The sequence below is a fragment of the Petaurus breviceps genome, unplaced genomic scaffold (genome assembly GCF_028583685.1).
Source record: "Petaurus breviceps papuanus isolate PSGF00001 unplaced genomic scaffold, PetGlider_PUasm1.0 470, whole genome shotgun sequence".
Taxonomy (NCBI): domain Eukaryota; kingdom Metazoa; phylum Chordata; class Mammalia; order Diprotodontia; family Petauridae; genus Petaurus; species Petaurus breviceps.
In genome coordinates, this window is record NW_027186350.1 from 6,915,780 (window position 1) to 6,935,186 (window position 19,407).

The 19,407-nt window shown below is 38.4% G+C and overlaps 1 protein-coding gene across 9 annotated transcripts in view; it reads left to right on the forward strand.

The window, feature by feature from the left end:
- Positions 1-13,383, forward strand: part of ATF7IP (activating transcription factor 7 interacting protein) — a 174,086-nt gene extending 160,703 nt beyond the window's left edge. For all 9 annotated transcript variants that reach the window (XM_069101535.1, XM_069101536.1, XM_069101539.1 and 6 more), the window contains 2 exons: positions 1,952-2,064; positions 8,066-13,383. In XM_069101535.1, coding sequence (XP_068957636.1) covers positions 1,952-2,064; positions 8,066-8,482 — 530 coding nt within the window. In that variant the 3' untranslated portion in view covers positions 8,483-13,383. The remainder of the gene's footprint in view (positions 1-1,951; positions 2,065-8,065) is intronic.
- The last annotated feature ends 6,024 nt before the right edge of the window (positions 13,384-19,407 follow it).

Genomic DNA, 19,407 nt, shown 5'->3' on the forward strand with positions numbered 1-19,407 from the left:
GGGGGGGGGGGGGGGGGGGGGGGGGGGGGGGGGGGGGGGGGGGACGGTGCATACAGAGGGTACCGTAATGTAGCGTGTAGCGGTACCTTCACTACAGTAGCAATCTCAATAGGGCTTATTTTCGGGATAGGTCTTATTATCAGGGAAACACGGTAGGTCCTTCTGTCCTCCACTATCTCTTGGTGTCTGACCCAAGTTCATGTTTGTGGTTTCCATGAAACTATTCATCCCATTCTCTGCAGTTACTGTTTTTCTTTTGCCTTCAGTCTTCCCTTGGCTCTTTTCCAGTGAGTCTTGTCTTCTCATTGTGAGGCCAAAGTATTTTTAAGTTCAGCTTCACTATTTGACTTTCCAGTGAATAACCTGAATTAATTTCTTTTAAATATTGACTGATTTGATTTCCTTGCTGTCAAAGGAACTCTCAAAAGTTTTCTCCAGCAATTACAATTTGAAAGCATCAATCCTGTAGCATTCAGCTTTCTTTATAGTCCAACTCTCATAGCCATACATTACTACTGGAAAAACCATAACTTTGACTAGTATGGCCCTTTGTCAGCAAAAGTGATGTCTCTGTTTTTTAGTATGCTGTCTAGATTTGTTTTCCTTCCTAGGAGCAAGTGTCTTTTAATTTCATGGCTGCAGTAAGTCTTCAGTGATCTTTGAGTCCAGAAATCTAAAATCTAACACAGCTGTCATTTTTCTCCCTCCATTTCCCAGAAAGTGATGGGACCAGTTGCCAAGATCTTAGTTTTTTGGTTTTTTAAGCTTCAAGACAGCTTTTATACTCTCCTCTTTCACCCTCATCAAGAGGCTCTTAACTGTTCTTCGCTTTTTCTGCCATCAGAGTGGTATCATCTACATATCTGAGATTGATGATATTTATCTAGGGAACCTTAATTCCAGTTTTTGATTCATCCAGCCTGGCATTTGCATGGATGTACCCTTTATATAAGTTATGAGGTGACAATATACACTCCTTTTCCAATCTTAAACCAGTCGTTTCATGTTTAGTTCTTACTGTTGCTTCTTGGCCTGCATATAGGTTCCTCAGGAGACAAATAGGATGATCTGGGAACTGCATTTGGTCGATTCACCTTTCTAGGCTTTTCCTTGATCTATAAAATGAGTGAGTTGGAATTGGTGGTCTCTAAGGCTCCTTCTGGCTCTAAATCTTTTCGCTCTTAAGTATTTGAAAAACTTCCACATGGAAGAGGAATTGGATTTGTTCTTGACCCCAGAGGGCAAAACTAACTAGAGATGGCTGGAAATTGTAAAAAGACAGGTTTAAGCTTGATGTGAGAAAAACTTATTAGTAGAGCTATCCAGAAGTGAAATGGACTATTTATAAGGTCTGCTTATGACCACTAGGCAGATATGATGTAGAAAGACTCTTTTTCAAGTATAGATTTAATTACAGGGACTCTGAAGTTCCTTTTAACTCCCAAGATTCTGCAAATATGTAAGGAATCAAAGCATTCTCCGCTTTATTCTTTTCTCTGACTTTTAAAAAATATTTGATGAGGGGCAGCTAGGTGGCTCAGTGAGTAAAAGAGCCCGCCCCGGAGTCAGGAGGACCCAAGTTCCATTCTGGCCTCAGCCGTATAATCTTGGGCAAGTTACTTAATCCCAATTGCCCTCCAAAAGGCAAAAAAAAAAAAGGGGGGGGGAGCGGTGGCACAGCAGCCAGGTGGTGCAGTGAGTAAGAGCGCCGGCCCCTGCGTCGGGAGACCCAGGATCAGTTCTGGCCTCAGATACTTGGCATCCACACAAAATAACTGGCCATGTAACCTTGAGCAAATTACTTAACCCCAATTGCTTAAAATATATATATATTTGATGAATTAAAATTTAGTATGATTCACTGGCTTCACATTTGTTAAATTCTTTAATCAAAATTCCACTGAAATTAGAATAGATGGGTGATTTATACACTTTTTCTTTCTTTTGGTAGGGGTCACAGTTCGAGTGCCTCAAGCAGCTACATACGTTGTAAATAATGGACTAACCCTTGGATCAACAGGGCCCCAGCTAACAGTGCACCACCGACCCCCACAGGTGCATCCTGTAAGTACTTTCTTGGCATTCTTAGACTGTTAACTATACAGATGATAAGTTTAACTGTACAAAGCATTTGATTCTTAGACATTGTTATATTGAAGCTTATGTGAAGAGAGAAGCATACTATGCCTAAAATCTAGTTGTAACTTATTGGAACTTTTTTTTCCTAATGGGTATTGAACTATGTAGATCATAGAGGCTAATTTTGATAATCTGGCCTTACTGTCTAAGGAGAAAATTCAATCAGTGTTGAAAATTAAATACTTTTGAGTGACACAAAGAAGCTTAAGATTCTGTAGGATGCCATTCTCATCTTCTACCCACAAACCCTAAGAACTGAATTATGCCTTGATAGTTTTTTTAATGCCACCAAATTGAATTTGGTTCTTCATTGATTACTTTAGGATGTAGAAAGCCATTTATTCTTTTACATTTGTCCCATTATTTGGAAATAGCATGACTCTTTAGTTTGTGATAGTTTGTATTTAAAGAATTTACTATTATATACTATTTAGAGAATTTACTACTAATACTACATACTGGGTAGCTAGGGGGAAGAACTGAATAGCCACATTGATACAGTAAAGAAGAGTTTATTAGGAGTTATTAAATGGGGGGGAGGGGCTAGGTGGTACAGTGAATAGAGCACCAGTCTGGGAGTCAGGAGGACCTGAGTTCAAAACCGGCCTCAGACACTTGACACGTAACTAGCCGTGTGACCCTGGGCAAGTCACTTAACCCCAATTGCCCAGCCTTCCCACCTCTGAAAAGCAAAAAAATTAAAAGGGAGTTATTAAGTGCCTGCTATATTCCAGGCATTATGCCAGGCACTAGGGACATAAATACAAATAATAAAATTATCTGTTCACAATGAACTTACATTCTAATATGAGAGAAAAGTATACCTATGTTAAGTGTATGCAGAGGAAATATAAAGAGAATAAATACAAGAGAGTTTGGGAGAGAGGACACTAACCTAGCAGAAGGGAGGGTCAAGAAAGGCTTCATGTAGAAGTTGGTGCTTGAACTGTGTCTTAAATGAAGAGGAAGAACTAGAGTTTATAGAGTAGGGGGCGAGCAACTTGTTCAGATTCTGGGCTTAAGGAAAATCACATTGGTAGTTGTATGGAAAATTAACCAGAGTTGGAGAGAGATGTAAGAAGGGCAGTTCAATTAAGAGGTTCTTGCAATAAGCTAGACTAGGTAATGAGGGCTTGGATTAATGTATTTCAGCTGTGAGAGACATTTTGACAATTGAGTGGATATGTGGGGTGAGGGAGAGTGAGGAATTAAGATGGCATCTAGGTTAATACCTTGGGGACTGGAAGAGTGATGGTGCCTTTAACAGGAAATAGGGAAGTTTAGGAGAGTAGAGCATTTGGAAGGAAAGATCTGTGAGTCGTTGCTTGATGATCATAAACCCAGTGGAGCTGATGAGTAACTATGTATATATAGGATAAATTAAAGCTAATCAACAAAGGGAAGGCACTAGCATTAAGTGGGATCAGGAAAAGCTTCTTACAGAAGAGATTTTAGGTGGAACTTGATGAATTCCAGGCATGGGAGATAATCAGGGAAGATGCCCAGTCAGGATAGGGAGTGCCTTGGGCATAGACTTCATGGAGCAGTAAGGTTTAGAAAGATTGAAAAGGGAACAAGGGGCAAGATTATGAAGGCCTTTAAAAACCAGAGCATTTTATATTTGATCCTGGAAAGCCACTGGAGTTTATGGGGGTGAGGGACAGGGGAAGGAGTAGTAACATTGATCAAACCAGTACTTTTTAGGAAGATCACTTTGACAGCTGAGTGGATTGTAGTGGGGAGAGACTTGAGGCAGGCAGGCCCAGCAGTTGACTGTTGCAGTAATCTAGGCATGAGGTGATGAGAGCCAGCACCAGGGTAGTAGCAGTGTCACAAGGGAGAAGGAGTTGTTTATGAGAGATCATAGAAGGACAGAATTGATAAGACTTGATAACTGATAGTGAAGAGGTTTTTTTTTAGGGGTGGGGGAGACTTGGGCATGTTTGAACTCAATAGATAAGGAACCAGTACATAGGGAACAGTTGGAGATTCCAAAGAGAGAAGATATGGGGATTGAGGTTACAACCTGCAGGAGAAAACAAGAAGTTTTCTCCTGGATCAAGTTCGTTTATAGAGGAATTGACCTTGGCAGGAAGGGCTGCCTCATTTGCCTGAGACTGCAGTAAAAGAGGAAAGAATGAGGGATGATTTCAAAGGGTTTGGGGATAAGAGAAAGAGAAGAGGGGAGTTCACAAAGACTAGTCTCAATATGCTCAGTAAATAGGTGTGATCCTCAGTTAAGAGACAGGAGGGAACAGGAATGTGTAGGAAGCTGGAGGAGAGAAGAGATGATTTGAAAAATACTTTTCCTGCTGCAATGAAGACCCTGCTGAAGTTGGTAACATGACTTTATAATTATCCAGTTAATACAATTGTGTACCCTCTTCCATCTCTCTTTTGTAGAGTTTTTGAATCTAAGAATGATTCCTGATCCTGCATATGCACCTCTGACAGAAATTATGTTTGATTCCCCTTAATTCCTTCTTCATTCCTATATGGCACAGTGGTATGAAATCTATGATCTGTGGAGCTCTACTCTAGATTCAACGGTCCTAAATTCATATCCCACCTCTAACTTCTCATTCTGCAGATCAAAAAATTACAGCTTAGGGAGATGAGTGAATTGTTCAGCGTCACTTGTAAGTATTAGAGGTGGAATTTGAACCAAGGATCTTTGAATCTAGAGTAGGGCTCCACAGATAATTTCAAATCATCTGTGAATTTAGATGGAAAAAAAATCTTTATTTTATCACAGTTGTTTTCCTTTATTATGATTCCTGTGTATTTTTATGCATTTGAAAAGATTATTTTGATAAGGGATTCATAAGTTGCACTTGGACTTCCCAGAGTGGTTCATGTTGCAAAAACAGATTATCCCTTGATGTAGACATCTTTCGCTACCTATAGGAAATAATTTTTCAGAAAAAAGGAATGAGACCTGACAAAGATTTGTTGAGACTCCACAGAAACCTCAATGGCTCAGTCCCTAACTATTTAACGCATTATGTTAGCAATAAGAAATGGGAAATGGACATCAATACTGATGACAATAGTTTTACACAATAACTTAGCTGTTACTTTGCTCCAATAGGAATGCCAAAAGCACCCTAGTCAGCAAACATTTGACTTATTTTTACAGGAAGAGAGGTTGTGGTCAAAAGCAATATAATCAGAAACATTGGAATGGGTAAAACCAGTTTTTAAAAACTTGACAAGAGACTCAACTAAACAAAGTCATCCCAAAAAGCATTGGAGGATGAAAATGGAAGGCCCGTGATAGAAGAAAAATGGGAGAAGTTCTATAGAGATTTACCATTAACAACCTTTTTTCACCATGAAAGGTAATAGGACTATTACACTGGGATCTTAACAGTCCTGGATATGTGAGAAGAGGCAAAAATGACACGGAAAAGAATATAGATAGGAAAAGCACCCCACTGTGCTTATCATTTGTTGATTAAGCATTGTATTCATTAGAGCAAAATGCTTCTTCAGAGATTATTTTCTAATAAGATGCCTCTCATCCACACATCAAAACAATCAAATATTCCTAAAAATCATGATAGAACCATATTCAAGAACTATGATTATAAAGATTATACAAGGTATAAAACAGGAAGATATATGCCTACCGAAGGAGTTCACTGTTGAGTACAAAGTTCACTGTTCAGTACAAAGTCCAAGTTGAAGAGAGTTTCTCTGTGTTTGTTAAGATCTTCTAGTTGCTGTGGTTTTGAATGACAATGTGCTGGTTTTATCAAGTCCCTGAATGTTACAGAGACCCATAGAAGAAATATGTAAGCACTCAAGTGATCAGAGTCTGACCATCCATACAGGAAAGACTTAAGTGATAAAAAAAATTTCTGTTTCTCAGTTGTGATATGCATTTGGAAGGAAAACAATTGGTTTTCTATTAGTATGTATGTCTGAGATAGACATAACAGATGGACAATGAATTGGACCAGGAGTTGACCAGGAAGAAAAGAACAGATGGATTGCCTTTGGCAAATTGCAACAGTTCTAAAACTTGTCAGGGAAATAGAAGTCCTGCTTTTTTAATAATAACATTCTAACATTGAGTAGGGCTATAGACGATAACTGATGAGAAACCTCAAAGAAGAACAGGAAGAAAAGTTATTATTGAAGAAATGTATAATAGGAAGGAAGACGAGATAGGTTATGTTATAGGCAAGGTGAGGGATAGTGATGGACAGAGTGCTCATCAGGAAAAAGCAAGAAAGACCACAAGCATGTTGGATGAACCTTTTGTTTTAGATTTATGGAAAGATATGGACAAGAATTTCACAGGAAAGCCAGGCTTGCATTGTGATCTACATTGTTTGAGAAAATTCCCAAATTGATGGGATCAGAAGTCCAGTAGAAAACTAAAGACATAAAATCTCCAATTTTAAAAAACATATCATACTGTTAGCGATATTAAATATCAATATAATCAAATTCATAAATTGTCTTAACTTTTGAACCACTTCTGTGAGGTTGCTATCAATTTTCTCATTTATTTTTATTCTTTATCTTTTGTGTAATAATTATGTACTCAGTTCTTTTGGTTAGTCTTTTCCTATTTCCCTTTCTACTTCATACTTGTTAATTGTCATAGTATTCCATATCCATTCATTATTTATTTATTTGTTTGTTTATTTTTTTAAAGCAATTGGGGTTAAGTAACTTGCTCAAGGTTACACGGCCAGTTATTTCTGGGTGTGGTGCTAAGTATCTGAGCCCAGATTTGATCCCAGGTCATCCCGACTCTGGGGCCGGTGCTCTTACTCACTGTGCCACCTGGCCACCCCTATCCATTTTTAAAACAATGAAATATTGCCTCGGTGTTTTCTAAGAATTTCCAGCAGCGTATCTCTCAGTTTCCTACAACAATGAACCAATTAGTAGTTTATCTATAAAGTAGTTGAGACAATTAGACATTCCTACTGGTGGCAGCAGTAATATTGGGCGTAACATTTTGTGGACTAGGCCCCCAAATTTTAGAACCTTAGAGGTACTCCTAAAAATTCAGTGACAAAAACTGTTCACCATGAAAGAAGGCCACCAGTATTCTGAGAGATGAAATGGCTGAGTCTTGAAAAATAACATTAATAAATTTAAATAATTCAGGAGACAATAGAAAAATACATTAGGAATAAGTAGACTGTAAGTTATCAACGATGATGTTTATAGCAAGTGGAGAAAAAGACCAATCAAGTATATTTATGACTTGAAAAAGATATTATCTGTTCTTTAAATTAGAATGATAGAGAAAAAAGATAGAATGGTAATACTGGTATCCTTGACATACAAAACGGAGAAAAGCATCTAGCTTATTGGGTAAACAGGGAATCAATATCATGAAGGATTATAAGGATCAAGGAGAGGGATTGAGATCTGTTGGAGGGAGACTGATGTTTTAAATAATTCAAAATATCAGAATAAGGTATACTTGTATTGAAGTGTGTAACATAATTAGTTTACTCATTTGTAAAATGAGTAGGTTTCAGGGCAGCTAGGTGGCTCAATGAATAGGGCACCGGCCCTGGAGTCAGGAGGACCTGAGTTCAAATCTGGTCTCAGACACTTAACACTTACTAGCCGTGTGACCTTGGGCAAGTCACTTAACCCTAATTGCCCTGCCTTCCCCCCTCCAAAAAGAAAAAAAATGGCATCTTGAAGCCCAATGATGTTGTGACTTGCCTGAGATAGCTACTATGTCAGAGGCAGTATTTTAGCCCAGGTCTTCTGACTCTATAGTGAATGTTCTTTCTGCTGTAATAATGCTGCTTCTAAGGTAAGACCAGAGAGAACATGTTAGACTGGTAATCTCAAAGCTCCATTCCAGCTCTGAAAATATGAACCTGAGCCCTTTCTTTGGTTATTGCAACTCTAATCTTGTCTCCTACTTCCTTTTGTATTTTAGGAGCCATCTCGCCCTGTGCACCCAGCACCCCTACCAGAAGCCCCTCAACCACAACGTCTGCCCCCAGAAGCTGCCAGTACCTCCCTTCCTCAGAAGCCACACTTGAAATTAGCTCGGGTACAAAGCCAGAATGGCATTGTGCTCTCATGGAGTGTCCTGGAAGTGGACCGTAGCTGTGCCAGCGTAGATAGCTACCACCTCTATGCTTACCATGAGGATCCCAGTGCCACAATGCCATCACAGTGGAAGAAAATTGGGGAGGTAAAAGCACTTCCTCTGCCTATGGCATGTACTCTTACTCAATTTGTATCTGGCAGCAAATACTACTTTGCTGTCCGAGCCAAGGACATTTATGGACGTTTTGGACCTTTCTGTGATCCCCAGTCAACGGATGTGATCTCTTCCCAGAGCAGTTAAACACTCGGAGCCTTTACATCTGTCTCTCTTTTAAGAGTTACATTTTTTTTTTGGTCCTGTTTTTAATCTTGTGCATGATATTCACTGTAAAATCCACATTCTGCAAGATTTCTTGGACAGATGTGTGTAATACACTACATACATTTATATCCAGAAGTAAAATAAACTCTCAGCCCACAAAGCAAGAACTATTTTCCCGGACATTTCAAGCTTCAGGATTTTGAAATATAATTGTGCACCTTCCTTTTAGCGTTGAGATTTGGGGGACATTTTGTGTTTGTGAGTGTGAGAGAATGTGTGTGTGTGTTTCTTGTTTGTTTGATTCATTGCAGCAGTTTCTCCTCTATATCCTCACGTTTACCTCTGTTCCAGTATAGAGTGTAAAGATCAAGGAGAAAAAGTGGCATGAACAGTTAGGATTTTGCTTCTTAGTTAGGGTGGGTTCATACTTTGCACTACACAACTGAAGCTAAATATAACCCAAAGAAACAACCCAACAAAAGCACATGTGGACTCATTTTCCAGTAGGCTGATTCAAACTGAGATTTCTTCTTATTTTTCCTCACTTGGGTTCCTTTCCTAGTTTAAGGTTTGACTGGGGGAAAAAAAAAGAACATTTTTCTTCTGAACTTCTCACTCTGCACTAAGGATATGTTCTCAAAATGCAAACATTAATGAAGGAAGAGGACATTATTTCTGGTCAGTTTTAGTGAAAGAACATAGTAAAGATAAAAAGACTCTCCTGCTTAAATATGAGAACATATTCTCTAGGCCATTTAATATCTGCTTAACTAACAATTGCCCTCTCCCCCTTCCCATCTTTTCTACTCATTCTTTTAAATTTATTTTGTGCCTTAAAAATTAACTATAAAAAACAAACATGGCCATATCTCCATTATTGCGGTTTACTTTTTTCCCTTTAAAATTTTCATTTTATATCTTCATTTTCCCCCTAACTTCAAAACATAATTTTTTATTCTATAAGAAGGGTTTGGAGTTAGGGGAAACAAAACTTTAGGCTTTTTTATGATTCTTGCCCCATGGTATCATTAGGTCTACTCAAAATTCATGAATAAGCTATCTGTCTTCCCTCTCCCTCATGTAATATATCCAAAATTTTGGTTGTTATTACCAATTTAGCTGACTGCATGCAGTGTTGTGGACTGAAATTTTATCAGGTTTTATTTTAAAAGCATCATCCTTCAGACATCTTTTGGCATCAACATTGCCTACTTGCAGCAATGGTTAACAAGGCTCTTAGTTTTAGAGTACCAAAATCATTTCCAATAACTGAGACCCAAGGCAAAGTTAGCATTATAAACTTGTTAAACTTACTGTCTCAGTGGTTTGGAGCAACCCGTGTGCTATTTTAAAATAAGCCAAGTGGAGAATGGTTCATATCTTTTCTCACATCATTCTTATTGACCTGTTCTGAGCATTCATACAAATAGAGACTTTTTTATCTTTTGATGGTGCCAAGGTAACAGACCTGCCCTCATAAAATTTTACCTACACTTTGGTCAGAAAGGAAGGTGGATCTTTCTGTGTTTTATTTAGCATACTTTTATTTAAACTCCCAGGAATCATAATTTAGCTCCAAGGGATTCAGCCTTAGATCATGATTTTTTTTAAAAATGTTAATCATATTGGTTTTCAACAGGTATTGGGAATAGATATATTGGTGGGGATGGGAGGGTTGGAATAAGTTGGAAGAGGTAGGAGAGGGTTACAAAAGACTTACAAAGTCTGTGAAATAACTTTGTAAATTTGCTATATTGGTGGCTTTATTCCTGCCATCTCATTTTCAAAAATCTAATTCTGAGATTTATAATTTTTCTTAAAGCATAGGAGGGAGCTAACTTGGCTCTCCTCCTGTCTTTTTTTTTTTCTTTTTTAAAATATCTTTGATGGTTTGTAGTTGGGCCTGTAAGGAAATCTTTTGAGAGAGTTCACACTTCAGATTAATGTAATCTGTTGGTGTGAACATTATAGGCTTGGTGCTGAACAAAGCCTTTCTGACTACTGATTGCCAATAATGTAATGCTCTGATGCCTTCCTTTCATTTTTAAGGAATAAGACTAAATGAGAATTAGGGTTGTAATATAGCCAATTGGTTCTTTTATTGTTTTTATAGTATGTGTAGAGCCAGTTCTTGCCAACTATGGGCCTTGTAGTCATTCTAGAACATTTTTTAAGGGTGACAGTAAAGGAGTTGCTAATGTCACACCACGGAACATTGGGATAGAAATTTCATTTGGAAGAGATGTCCTATTTCATATGTATATAAACATATACATATTTCTACATGTATATATAAAAAACTTTTAACAATCAAAAAGAGTTGCTTACGTTTTTATGATGATTCCTGACTACAGCATGCCCATCTTTGACAGTGTTCTTTATTGGCTTGTTTTATGGTTATATGACACCCACCTATTTGCTGACTTTGCTAGAAAAAATACATTGCCTGGAGTGATCAGTATGACTTTACATTCATCAGCACTAATATTTATGACAGAAGCCTTCCCAGTACAAATACATAGAAGTCAGGTAGCAAAGCCAAGCATGTGAAATAGATTTCCTTATTTAGCATGTTTTCCCATTATGTGTTTTGTGAAAGGAAAACAATCGGAAATCTCAAATAGTAATCCTGAAAATTACTTTGTAAAATTTGGTTCCCCCTAATAAAATAGAGCAAAAATAATACTCTGAGCTTTTTCTTGTTCCAAAGAGTGGAAGGAAGTTGCAAAGAGAATTGCAGTATCTTGGAGATGGCAAACTATGGACTTAGTCCTCTTGTAGAACAATATTAATTATGTATAATTTTATTGTTTTAGTTATTAATGGTCTGATTACAAGTGTTTAGACATAACCAGTGGATTGATAGTACATTTAAGTCTATTAAAACTGCAGCCATCCCTCAAACTAGTACCCCTATGGGGTCAGCTGATGGAATGTGCAAAAAGGGGTCAAGGCTAAAACTTAAAGCACTTCTTATTCTTGGCTAGTCTCAATTTGAGAGTTTGAGCTTTTGATATTATTTTAGGGAAAAGCTGAGATCACAAATGACTAGAAGTAGCCACTTTGAACAGTTCTGCTCTGGTTAAGTTACACTCCATGATACCTCTTTACTCCATGGTACATTTTCACAGAGTATTATAAGCTGGATTTTCACATTATGGGAATTCAAACTTGCTACATTTTTAGTATGACAATATCTCCCTAGTGTTGCCCTGTTGGAAATCTTGAGAATTTTAAGGATTTTAACTTGAAGTGTAGTAAAAGTTTAGTTGGCTTTTGAAGTGGCAGTGCTGTTGTTATGTTTTGTTTTTTTAATTTTGTACTTTGTCGAATTGATGGTTCACCCTGTTTTAAGTGTGATTATTACTTTCAAAAATTTTGTTCTTGCCAGTAAATGTGTAAATGGAACGCGGACTCCACCTATTAATAAATATAACTTTAACCCTCCTCCATTTCTTAATATGAAGAATACTGTGATACTTTCCCCAAAACTTGTTTATGGTGGAGTTGTGGCAAATAGTTTCCTCTCTATTGGAAGCTGACCGTTCACTGGGAGTGACCCTTTCTTTTCCTCACTCATTTTTTCCTTTTCATGATAGCTGATAATAAGTACCTCTGAAGAAATCAAGGAACTTGAGATAATTTGCAGTCTTAGGTACCTGTGTCCTTTATTATGCAAAACTGCTCCAAAAGGAGCTTGATTGTTTTATTCAATTTCCTCAGTTCTATTTTAAGTGTTAGCTTAGGTTTGGGTTTTTAATTTCTGTAATTTACAATGGAAAAGGCAAATTATAGCAAGTCCTACCTACTACTATTTATGTAGTGTTAGTAGTACTGCATGATCTTTACAATGTGCTCATCATCTTTGGTCTCTGAAAGTTCTCCAGTACTGTACAAAATTGAGAAAGAAAAAAGTAATGCCTGTGGTATCCTTCATCTTCTCTGCACACTGTGATCTTTACAGAGTTATTGCAAACCTCCGAGTGTTCTCTTCCCAGTTTCCTTTCTCCTTGGGCCATTTCTATCACTATCCTGTGATTTCTCATTATGATGCAGATCTGTGTGTGAACCTAGTTTTGCTCTAATTCCCAGAATAACCATGTCCCAGTATTAGATAGATAATTGCAAATAACACTATCCAAAAGCAAGCTATGAACCTGCCTTCCTAAGTATTTACATTTAGGAAACTGTAAAGTCTTTTTTATCTTTTCGTGGGGTGTTGGGGTAAATACAAGTGTTGGCAACTTAAAGGAGTTCAGATGAGGTTGTTAGTATGACAGCCATTGTTAATCAATATTCATCCCCTTGAGCCAGCAGATGGGGAGTCTAAGTGCTATAAATAATGAACTCAAGAACAGAAATGAAATGTTTTGTCTTCTTGTTCTCAAATTATTTCGTCATTATCATGTTAAAATCAATTTCTCCTTGTTTCTCTTTTGTTGTATATGTAGGCTGAGTACTCACTTTTTATATTTAAATGCTGTCTGGTTTTAAAGAGTTTTGTTTGTAAATAAAGTTTCTGGGCTACCATCCTACATTTGGGGATCCAGGCTTTAGTAATTTATCAGCCACTTAAAAATTAAATACAAGAATAAATACTTTGTAGGAAACTTGGAGCCTGATTTTTTTCTTTTTTTTTCCTTTTTCTTTTTTGCAGCTGAAGGTGTAAATAATATAAGATAATGTAGGACCTACCCAAAGCCCACTGTAAATTGGGCTACTGCAAGCTGTCCCTATTTTTATTAGGTTTGGGGTTTTTTTTGTTTTGTTTTTGTATGTTTGATAGATTAATGTCTGTACAAGTGTTATCTGTAGTGGGGTTTTGTCCAACAAGCCTGAAATTTATACTTTGAAATAAACTACTGGGTTTTTAACATTGAGTCCTCTGTGATTGGTTCTGGTTGTCCTGGGCTGTTGTGTTGTTTGCTTTTGAAAATAATCGCTTTCTAAGGATCATATTTGTTCAGTGCGCTGTGCCCTGCCTTCCTTCTTCACTGCTACATGGAGCTCTGTAAGTGCCTTTCATCCACTGCATAACTTGATAATTTGAGAATCAATGCCCTACTTCAGCCTTTAAGGAGAAATTTATAATAAAGAAAAGACCAAAATGGTACAGACTGACCACCAGAAAGAAACTTAGCTGATAGCTCACACAACCTCTTGATACATGGGGAATTCTCTTTTACCCAACAATTCATTTGCTAGAAATTTGTTCATGACAAATAGAATTAGTGTCTGTATTTCAAATGTTTCTAGAAAGTTTGTGTGATTGGACAAATTTTAGTCAACAAGCTGACTTTGGGGTCATTCCTTAATGGACCCTTGATCTTGTGTGATGCTTGTCCCTGTCCCTGATAGGCCCCGTGGTATATGGAAGAACCATATATTCTAAGTTCAGAGGGACCTGGGCTCAGATTCCATTAGTCGTATGATCGTGGATCTCTCTCTGAATCACATTAAGCCACTTCAGCTTCTTTTTCTGTAGAATAGACTGATACACCTTTGCATTTAGTTAATTTGATTGTTATGATAGGGTCTCTAGCTTGGGATTGCTTTCATTTGATTGTAACTAGGATCCAATAACAGGTGAAACACTTCCATCAACCTTAAAGAGCTTTGGTTTAATCTTCCATGAAGTCCATGCCCTAGAAGCCTTTCCCTACCTTCATCTTGTGAGTTAAGGACACCAGTGTGTGGTCCTATTGTTGTCTCGTCCCCAGCTAGACACAACATGGTGCAGCAGAAAGGGCTGGAAATGAGCCGGGATGCAAATGTTGCCTCTAATGCTTACTAACACTGGTAAAACCCTTGGTCTCCTAAGGCCTTAGCTTCCTCCTCTGTAAAAGGAAGAGGTTGGATGAGATGTCCTCTAAGATGCCTTCTAGCCCCAGATCTGTGATCCTCCAAACTTCCCTTTCCAGGCCCCTGTGTGTGCCCTTTTAGGTCATTATCTTCCCATGGAAGTCGCACTTGGCAACATGTTGCAATCTAGATGTGATTCTTATTATTCCTGGATCATTTGCATCCATAGGGCAAAATTAGAAAAATATTGGTGTTAAAGAGAGGGCCTTTTGTGACAATGAGCAGCTTGGGATTATTACACATACCATATCATTTCCTAAATGTGATCCAGCCTAACTCCTCAATTCTGAACCCCGCTCATTGTCCAACTGTTAACACTTGTTAAAGATAAATGTATGCATACAGACACATGTAGGGATAGGGACTAGACCTAGGTTGTGTGTATACTGTGTGTATTCATACATACCCACACAAACAGATGTGGATGGGATTGGACCTGTGACAGTGCATGTACTGTGTATATGTATTTTTGTCTAGATACACGTGTACACATGTGTACTGTGCACATTAATATGTGTCTATATGGTTTTAATATCTGTCCATATACATATGTATATGAGCCCATTTACATGATACACACATCTGTAAAGGGATCACTTCAAGTCCTGGCTTCCTCTGACATATACTGGCTATGCAACTCAGTAACCATCAGTGATCTAGGACAGAGGTGTCCCAAGCCAGGTTAAATGTAACTAAGTAATATTTAACAAAATAAAAATACAATAGAACATCAACAGTCTTAATTAGTGGTTTCCTAAATCAACATGTACCTGGAAGAATCCTTCCTTAGGGTTTAGTGAGCCCCTTTTCTATTTGAGTTTGATACCATTGATCTGGGCCACTCTTTTAAGACTTACAGAGAAGGTACTTACTAAGCTGAATTGGTCATTTCCTCACCTGGGAGTTTCTTACACCAGTACAATCATGGATCCCTAAATCTGTTTTTTTCTGTAGATAGATACATGGATACATAATCAGGGGACCATCCAAAATTATATCATGGTCATTTTTTCCACATGGATGGTTAAATCTATCTCTTACATAGACACAGATTTATTTCACTGAGGTGACTTTGCAGCTTGGGATGATTCTGTTCATTGAGCTAAATGGCATTTGTCAGCAGAACACTTGCAGAACATCACCATCACTCTCCTTTTTAGGGATTCTTCAAAGGAAATTTTCTACAACAGCATGCTCCTCCTCCCCGTCTTACACGTCACTTGATCTTAACTATTGTTTATAGTGGAATCTTTATGTTGGTTACACCTTTTGTCAGTTATGTGACATAAGGATCTGGGCTGGTGTAGAAAATCATCTCCAAATGCCTACCTCTGTTCCTTTTTTGTAATTTCATCAAAGCTATGCTCAATGCATGGATAGACCATGAATGCACATAAATTAATGCTCCAGCTACTTCTCTCTGGTTATTCCAATGTATAAGGATTGTTTGAGTGGCAAGAGATGGGCAAAGCTGGTAAAATTCCAAGTCTCTTCTTTATACTTAGTATAGACCATGGCAATCACCACAAGTTCAGTGAACAACCTGGCACAAGTCCAAAACAGTAGCTGTGGAACCATCTCTGGGGTAATCTATTTGATAACCAGCATCTAGGAATACATGGGCTCCTAACGTAATAGGAGTGAATACATCTATTTTGCTTTATACAGAAGATTAATAGGGTTCAGTGCTGCCCTCATCACCTCCACAGAGACCTAATCTTCCTGTACTTCCCCTTCCCTTCCTGATCACATAATCTTTCCCTACCTACACTGACAGCCTACTTTGATTCCTTACAACTAGATGGACTTGGTCAAGGACCTGCATTCAAAGCCTCCTGCACACAGTATGTACTAGCTGTAAGATCATTCTGTTTTCCTCATCTGTAAGTGTGCATAACAGACACGGACATCACTGGATTAATGTGGGTATTTGACAAGATAACATATAAAGTGCCATAAAAGTGTGAGGCATTATCATCCAATAGTAGTGACCCAAGGTTCTAAAAAGTCATGCCAATGGAGTGAAAATTCAAGCAGGTCCCACCAAGCTGAAAAAATTCCAGATAATCAAACATTTATTAAGCTCCCACCATGTGCTGGTCATCATGCTAAATGCTGGGGATACTTGCAGACTTTTTGTATAAAAGGCAAAAGACAGTCTCTGCCCTCAAGGAGCTTACCATTTAATGTTCAGACAAATATATACAAAGCAAACCTTATCTAGGATAAATACAATAATTTGCAGAGGAAAGGCACCAGAATTAAGAGGATCCTGGGAAAGCTTTTTGTATAAGGTGGGATTTTAGTTGGGACTTAAAGGAAACCACGGAAGTCGGTAGTCAGAGTGTAGAAGGAAGAGCATTCATAGGAGACGGCCAGAGAAAATGCCCAGAGCTCATAGATAGAGTGTCTTGTTTGTGGAAAAGCCACGAGATCAGTGCCAGTGGATTAAAGAGTACATGTCAGGGGGTAAGGTGTAAGATTGTCAAGGCAGGAGGAAGCTAGGCTATGAAGGTCTTTGAATGCCAAAGAGCATTTCAGATTTGATCCAGGAGGCCATAGGGAGCCACTGGAGTTTATTGAGTAGGGGGTGGGGGGTAACATGATCTGACCTGCACTTTTGGAAAACCACTTTATTGATTAAATGGAGGATGGATTGGAGTGGAGAGAGACTTGAGGCAGGCAGACCCACCTGCATTGTAAAAGTCCAGATGTGAAGCAATGAGGGCCTGCACTAGAGGGGTGGCAACGTCAGAGAAGAGAAGGAGGCATATTCAAGAGATTCTGCAAAGGTGAAATCAACAGACCTTGGCAAAACATGGGATATTGGGGTGAGAGCTCATGAAGAATCCATGATGACTACTAGGTTGTAAGCCTGAGGAACTGGGAGGGTGGTGTTGCCCTCTAGAGGAAGAGAGAAGAGGGGAGGGAGGGTTTAGGGGAAAATATAATGATTTCTGTTTTGGACATATTGAGTTTAAGATGTCTGTCTACTCAACATCCAGTACGAGATGTATAAAAGGCAGTTGGAGATGTGATATTGGAGGTGAGCAGAGAAATCGGGGCAGGAAAAGGTAGATTTGAGAATAATCAGCATAGAAATGGTAATTAAATCCTGGGGGCTGGTAAGATCACCATAACTTAGTATGGAAGGAGAAGAGGAGAGAGCTCAGAATAGAACCTTGAGGGACACCTATATTTAGAGGGCATGATCTGGAGGAGTATTCTGCAAAGGAGATGGGGAAGGAGTCACCACGTAGATAAGAGGAAACCTGGGAGAGAGTGGTATTCTGAAAACCTAAAGAGAAGAGAGGATCAAGGAGAAGAGAGTGATCAACAGTGTCAAAGGTGGTAGAGAGAGCATCGAGAATGAGGACTGAGAAAAGACCCCTCACCGAGTTCAGAGAAGCTTGTTACCAACCAGCTTGGCTGTAGGGTTATTATGGGGGGACACTTTCAGGAGAGTAGTGGGAAGATACAGTAGACGTTGCATAAATAAATACCTGTTGGTTGATTAATTGAATTCAAAGACCATCCCCAGAGGACTGGCAATCTGTCTGGGTGGAAGAAACATGAAATCACTAATTATCAAGGTGTAAATGAAAAATAATTCTAAGTTCCTAAACTATATCCTGAACAAAACATTTAATATATATATTATAAAAATGTGCATACCCTTTGACCCAGCAATACCACTTCTAGGGCTGTATCCAAAGAGATCATAAAAATGGGAAAAGGACCTATATGTACAAAAATATTGATAGCAGCTCTCTCTGTGGTGACCAAGAACTGGAAATTGAGGAGATACCCATCAATTGGGGAATGACAGAACAAGTCATGGTATATGAATGTAATGGAATACTATTGTGCTGTAAGAAATGATGAATAGGGGCAGCTAGGTGGCACAGTGAATAGAGCACCTGCCCTGGAGTCAGGAGGACCTGAGTACAAATCCAACCTCAGACACTTAACACAAAAATTAGCTGTGTGACCCTGGACAAGTCACTTAACCCCAATTGCCCTACCTCCCCCCCTCAAAAAAAAAATGATGAACAGGCATACTTCAGAAAATCCTGGAAAGACTTATATGAACTGATGCTGAAGTGAAGGGAGAAGAACCAGGAGAACATCGTACACAGTAACAGTCACAGTGTGCAATGACTGACTTTGATAGACTTAGCCCTTCCCAGCACTACAAGGACCTAAAACATTTCCAAGGGACTCATGATGGAAAATGTCATCCACATCCAGAGAAAGAACTATGGAGTCTGAATGTAGAGCAAAGCAAAAGTCTTTTCTTATTTTGTTTTGTTTTGTTTTTTTCTTTCTTATGGTTTCTCCCATTTGTTATAGTTCTTCTATACTACATGACTAATGAGAAAATTTTATATATATATATGTATATATATACATATATATATATATATTCGTAGAACCCCACCCCCACCTGATTATCTCTCCACTTTTTATAGAGACACTTAAAACAGGTTAACAATTGTCTTCACTAAGGAAAGCCATGATGTTGTTGTTGATAATGAGTCATTTTAGTCACATCCAACTCTTTGTGACCCCATCTGTAGTTTTCTTGGCAGAGATACTGGAATAATTTGTCATTTCCTTCTCCAGTTCATTTTACAGACTAGAAAACTGAGGCAAACAGCGTTAAGTGACTTGCCCAGGGTCACACATTTATTTACATAAATGTCTGAAGTCAGATTTGAACTTGTCCTCCTGACTCCAGGGTCGGTGCTCTATCCACTGTGCCCCCTAACCATATAAAAGCTAAAAATATTGATAAAGTGTTGTTTTTAAATATTTAAAATATTGTTCAAAGAATTCCTGATTCAGCTTAGGTCTGAGAAAAGAAGTCAAATCTCACAGGATACATTACTGGGATCCATCAAAGGCACAGAGACACAGTACCTGCTTTAAAAAAAACAAGGGATTTCAAGTGGGCTTTGGCTTTGTTGATTCATCGGCAATCACCGAAGGAAAGAAGGAAGGAAGGAAGGAAGGAAGGAAGGAAGGAAGGAAGGAAGGAA